Source organism: Geospiza fortis, unplaced genomic scaffold (genome assembly GCF_000277835.1).
Source record: "Geospiza fortis unplaced genomic scaffold, GeoFor_1.0 scaffold635, whole genome shotgun sequence".
Lineage (NCBI taxonomy): Eukaryota > Metazoa > Chordata > Aves > Passeriformes > Thraupidae > Geospiza > Geospiza fortis.
The window spans coordinates 26385-32435 of NW_005054610.1; the positions used below are offsets into that span (position 1 = coordinate 26385).

Here is a 6051-nt window from a genome sequence, read left to right on the forward strand (position 1 = left end):
GGAGGTTTCAGGAAATGAAGGTGAATTAAAAGCTGGATGGGAGCCAGCACCCAGCACCTGGCTGTCACCCGGCTGTCGCTGGGCGGGGTGCTGGCCCCGCCAGCTGCTGTCACATCGCCCTGGCTGAGGAGGGGCAGACTCAGGATCAACACCCAGCTTGAGGGAAAGGGCTTTTCCAGCCTCAGAGGAATCCCATCCTGAGGGATGGAGCTGGAGCCCCTCATCCTGCCTGCCTTCAGTTCCTGGGGGATGCAGCCAGAGCTCCGTGCCCTGCTGTCCCCAGCTCCCTCAGGGACGGAGCCAGTCCTCCACATCGTGCCTGTCTCCATTTCCCTGTGGATGGGTGGCTGGAGATGCGGTCCTGCCTCCCACCGGTGCCCAGATTCCCTCGGGAGGGAGCTGGAACTCCCCATCCCATCCCCAGCTCAGTTTTTCCAGCCCTCCCTGTGCCACGACGGTGTTTGGGGCTCAAGGAAGTTTTCAGCTCTTCCCCCGAATTTAACCCAAGTCCACATCCCCGCTGATTCCCCACCCTGGGACTCACCCCAAACCAGCTCTGCCGGATTCCAGCTCAGCCGGAGCCCAAACCGGCCCCGCCAGCCGGTGACAGATGAGGTGACAGACAGACAGACAGACGTGGCAGCACCAGCTCCCCCTCCCCGGTTCAGTGCAAAGCCCCCAAACCCACCCTCCGGGCGCTGCCCCCGGCCGTTCCCGCGCAGGGCGGAGCTCCGGCCGTGCCGGCACTCACCGCTCCGTAGAACGTCGGGGTCAGGTCGGGCACGAACATCTCGGGGTAGACGTTCTGCAGGTACCAGGTGAAATTCCTGCAGTGCAGCCGCTCCCGCAGCCTGCGCCGCTCTGTGATGTCACCAAACGTCTTCTAAAAAATGAAATCGGGGCGAAAATTAAATTCACTTCAGAAAACAGTAGGGAAAATCCCAGAAAAACCTTTCTGGGTTGGGGCGCAGAGCTTGGAGTCACCCCAGCTTTGTCATCATCCCTCATGGTGTGACCAGCACCGAGACAAGGTGGGGGGGACACCTGGCAGGTACACACAGGCTCCACCAGGAGCCCGGAGATATTTTGGTGAAGAGTAAGAAGTTTTGGTGTTGAAAAAAGAAAAGAATAAGAAATTTTTGTGTTGGCATTCACATTCTCTGAACAGAGAGAGTCATAATTCTGTCCCAGGTTTTTTTCCTGGAGAAGCATAGAGAAGAGAATACAATTCTTATCTCTACTTGCTGCTCCTGTTTTTTTGCACATGTGGAATGTGTCAGGAAGATTGTTTACCTGAAGTGATTTGTCACTTGGATTCTACTGAGGATTGTTTTGATTCCTTAGCCAATCACTCAAAGCTGGGTCCTGGCTGTCTCAGACAGTCATGAGTTTTTCTTTAGTGTGTATCTTTTGTATAGTATAGTATTATGTAATATAAATAGTTTTAATAAAGCAATTGTTCAGCCTTCTGAATCAATAGAGTCAGGTACTAATTACTCCCTACGTTGGGAGTGCCCTGCTTAAATAAAAAACAACAACAAAAAAAGAGAAATTCATAAACCCCGATGCTAGGAATTATTCTGGTCAGAGGTGGAAAGAAAAGAAAGGCTTTTGGCTAGTTATGTCCGTCTGTCTGGTCCCCCACCTGCTCCTGCTGCTCAGGTAGAGCTCCCAGCTGGACCAGCCCTCTGCCCCAAGTTGCAAGGCAAGATGTGTTCCATCACCATCTGTGTGGCAGTTGTCTTTTGTCAAGTGGGAACTTTTCCTTATCTCTTCCCCAATCACTCCTCCCTCGGGAGGGGACATCTGCTGATAACAGCCATTGAATGTCACTGCATGGCTGATAACAACTACAGCATCCCATTGGGAGATGCGAGCCCAGAGGGAGGAGCCAAGCATTCCTACCTGGATACAATCTGAGATTTCCAACATTCCTACCTGGATATAATCTGGAGATTCTGGAATACCAGCACGACTTCTCCACTGGATTTCCCAGAGGAACAGCAGCTGCCTCTCCCACTGGATCTCCAGAGGAAGACTCCACCCTTTCCTACAGGATCCCTGCTCCAGCAGAACCACTCCTGACACTGCAGGAGGGCTGAGTCACAATTCCAATGGGACTGCTGCCAACACCCTGACCCACGGGTTGTCAAGTTGTGTTCTGACTCTGTCAGTGCTGTTCTAGTTTACTGCATTGTTTATTTTATCTTTTTATTTCTTCCCTATTAAAGAACTGTTATTTCCTGCTCCCATATTTGTTGCCTGAGAGCCCCTTAATTTAGAGGGGTGCAGAGGGTTTACATTCTCCATTTCAGGGGAGGCTCCTGCCTTCTTTAGCAGGCACCTGGCTTTCCAAACCGAGACGCCCTCCCAGCAGAAGCAGCAGCCCCCCAGTGTGCCCAGTACCTCTCTGGCCATCTGGGAGGCTTGCTGGTTGCGGCGGTAGAAGATCTCCTTGTAGTCGTCCATCCAGACCTCGGCCAGGCGTACCTGGTTCCGGGAGATCACCTGGGTGCCCTTAGGGAAGGTGTGGGGGCTCTTGGAGCGGAACACGTGGCCCACAACGGAGCAGGGTATGATCTCCACCTGTCCCCCGCACTGCCACACCTGCGGGGAAGCCACACCTGAGGTGGGGGGGTCCAGCCCCCGGGCCCCCCAGAAGGGAGCTCCCTGGAGGTGCCCTCAGAAGGTGACCCCTGTCCTTACCCTGAAGGACATTTCCACGTTCTCACCCCCCCAAATCTCCATCTGGTCGTCGTAGGAGCCGATGTGCTCAAAGTAGGACCTGGAGATGGCAAAGAGGCCACCTGCAAAGGTCGGGGACCTGCAGGGGGCAAAGAAGGGGTAAAACACAAATAAAAGAGGAGAAATCTGAGTTTTGGGAAATCAGAGTCCCCCTGCATCCAGCTGTGGTGGCTTTGGCTGGGCCCAGCTGCTGGGAGGGGACAGAGGTGACAGCGTGACACAGAGGGGCCTCACTGCTGGCTGGATTCAAAGTGAAAAGAGGATATTGTTACCAAAAACCTGTCGCCAAAAAGAGGAGGAGGTCAGAGCTCAGTGCCCCAATCCCTCCTCCCGCTTCCCTAATCTTTTCCATCTGAGGCTGGAACAGAACCTCGCTTTTATTCAGGAAAAATAATAAACGCCGAGGGTTCGCTGAGCTGCTGGAGACGAGGCAGCGGTGGGAGCCAAGCGCCCGGCTGGAGGTGAAAGGGGCCTTTATTGGGACAGGAGCGTCGCCCAGGTGACCCGAGCACAAAGCCAGCCCCGCGGCCGGGGTGGGGCCGGGGCCGGGCAGGGAGTCCGGTGTCTCCCAGTGGGGGCACCAGGGAGAGGTGGGAAAACCGCCCAGGCTCTGTCTGCATGTCAAACAGAGGGATAAGGGGAGGGATTTTGGCACAGCCTGATCCACAGGTGACCTGTTCTGTGCGGGGGCACCTGGGCACCGAGGGTGAGAAGGCAGAGACAGCAATTAAATCCTTAATGGGAGTGAGAGCAATTAAATCCTTAATGCCGGAGTGAGAGGCAGCCGGAGGAGACTCTAAGGTCCATTTTGGTCCCAAGGGAGGTTTGTCCTCCACCACCCCCCCAGCTCTGACCATGCTTGGGCACAAACTCCCGACATCTCCCACGCCAAAATCCCAGGGGAGAACCCCACTGGGAAAGGGCAGCACCGCCCACCCAGAGGCACCAAAACCAAGGAGAACACCTGTCGCAGACATCTTTTATGGAAAATCCTCTCCTTAGGATTTTTCCTCCTGAGAAGCTGAGAGGCCTCAGGAACAAAATGCAAGCAATGGTTATCTGCTGCTGTGGAATGCAACAGGTGGATCTGTGATTGGCCCATGTTGGATGTTTCTAATTAATGGCCAATCACAGCCCAGCTGGCTCGGACAAAGAGTCCAAAACGAAGCCTTTGTTATCATTCTTTTCTATTCTATTCTTAGCTAGCCTTCTGATGAAATCCTTTCTTCTATTCTTTTAGTATAATTTTAATGTAATATATATAATAAAATAATAAATCAAGCCTTCTGAAACACGGAGTCAGATCCTCGTCTCTTCCCTCACCCTCAGACCCCTGTGAACACCGTCACAAACACCAATTTGTTGGGAAAAAGAGCAAACCCAGCAGGATAAAGAGTCCCATGCTGGGCTTACTTGATGGGGAAGGTCTCATCCTTCCTGCGCTGCCTCTCCCGCGCGGGAACCACCTCCCAGCCGAAAGTCAGGCTCCAGTCGAAGTTGCCCCGGCTGTGCTGCTTCCCGTTCTGCACGGGCTTGGAGAACTCGAAGGTGTTGAGGTCGATGGTGGCGATGTCGGGGCTCACGACGGCCGTGGGCTCCTCGGCAATGCGTGACAGGAGCGGCTCCAGCCAGCCATGGAAACACTCGCCTGGGACACGGGGCAGGGTGAGCGGGGCTGGCGCCACCCACAGTGCCAGGGGCACACATGGGTGACATTGGGGACACTCACGGGGTGTCATGGGGGGACAGTCATGGGGCCATGGGGTGTCATGGGGGGACACTGACAGGGTGTCATGAGGGGACACTCATGGTGTCACACGGGGACACTCACAGTGCCACCGGGTGCCATGGGGGGGACAATCACAGGGCGTCATGGGGGCACACTCATGGGGTCACAGGGTGTCATGAGGGGACACTTACAGTGCCACCGGCTGCCATGGGGGGGACACTGACAGGGTGTCACGGGGGGACACTTAGGGTGTCACAGGGGGGACACTCACAATGTCACAGGGTCCCGTGAGTCACAGGCGGGATGTTTACAGGCTGTCACAAGGGGACACTTACAGTGTCACAGGGTGTCACAGGGGGGACACTCACAGGGTGTCATGAGGGGACACTCACAGGGTGTCACGGGGAACATGGGGGAACACTCACGAGGCCACTGGGTGTCACGGGGGGACATTCATGGGATCACAGGGTGTCACGGGGGGACACTCACAGTGGGCATCCAGGAAGGTCAGTACCTCCCCGCTGGCCACGCTGGCCCCCAGCAGCCGTGCCGTGATGAGCCCCTTGCGCTCCCGCTGCCGCACCACGCGCACGATCTGCAGCTGCTCCACGTAGCGATCCAGCTCCTCCTTCAGGTACTCTGCAGGTGGGAAAACCATCTGGAGCCGTCAGAGAGGCAGGTGCCAGTCCCTGCATCCCACCAGCCCATCCTGCTGCCCCCATCCCATCCCATCCCATCAATCCCATTGATCCCTACATATCCCATCCCATAAATCCCATTCCAAATCCCATCTCTCCCACCAATCCCATCCCATCTCCCAAATCCCACCCTATAAATCCCATTGATCCCATGAATCCCATCCCATCCCCTGCTGCTCGGACCCTGCAGTTGGGTTTGGGTTAAGGTACGCCTGAGCCTTTGCCCTAAACCCAAGTGTATTTCTGGCTAAAGAAAATGAGTTTTATAAGGCTCTAACCCCCTCCTGTCTAATCCCTCTCTGGACAGGGACTGGGGGTTGACAGGGTGGGTGAGGAGGTCACATCCCTGCGCTTGAAGTGTCACCAGGACCAAGCTGTTCCTGAGGGAAGGGGTCCCCAGAGGAACCCGGGATTTCTTGGCAGATGCAGGCAAGCCAGGAGCTGGGAATGGCCAGGTGGGAGCTGGGACCCCGAGAAAAGTGTCCTGGGAAGGGGACCCCAGTCTAACCCACGTCCAGCCACCGTGGGAGTCGAGCTCTGGGGAAATGGAGCCCTGGGGCACCACGAGGTTCCTGCTCCTTGGGAGCCCGTGGGTGGAAAGGGAGAATTTATCTGGGACAAGGGCAGAGTCCGCTCCTCCCCATGCCCTGACACTGAACCCCGCGTTAATTAGCTCTGGGCGCTAATTAACGAGGATTACAGCTGGCTGAGGGTGGAGGTTTGTGGGGCACCTGGTTTGTCCCCAGGGCAGGGATAACAGCGGCGCTGGGGAAGGGAAAATCCCAGGGGTGCTCTGGGGTGGATGTGGGATGGGGAGCGGCTGCTGGGAGATCCCGGGATGCTGGGAGCGTGAGTGGCTCAGAGCTGCTGCTCCCACGC

General features: G+C 56.0%; 1 protein-coding gene across 1 annotated transcript in view; it reads right to left on the minus strand.

Annotated features, from left to right (window-relative positions):
• LOC102032192 (polypeptide N-acetylgalactosaminyltransferase 6) overlaps positions 1-6051 on the minus strand; it is an 11216-nt gene that overhangs the window by 1506 nt on the left and 3659 nt on the right. The window contains exons 4-8 of the mRNA XM_031064643.1: positions 4964-5113; positions 4159-4393; positions 2707-2824; positions 2407-2607; positions 752-883 (exon numbers count right to left, since the gene is read on the minus strand). Of these exons, the coding sequence (XP_030920503.1) occupies positions 752-883; positions 2407-2607; positions 2707-2824; positions 4159-4393; positions 4964-5113 (836 nt within the window). The remainder of the gene's footprint in view (positions 1-751; positions 884-2406; positions 2608-2706; positions 2825-4158; positions 4394-4963; positions 5114-6051) is intronic.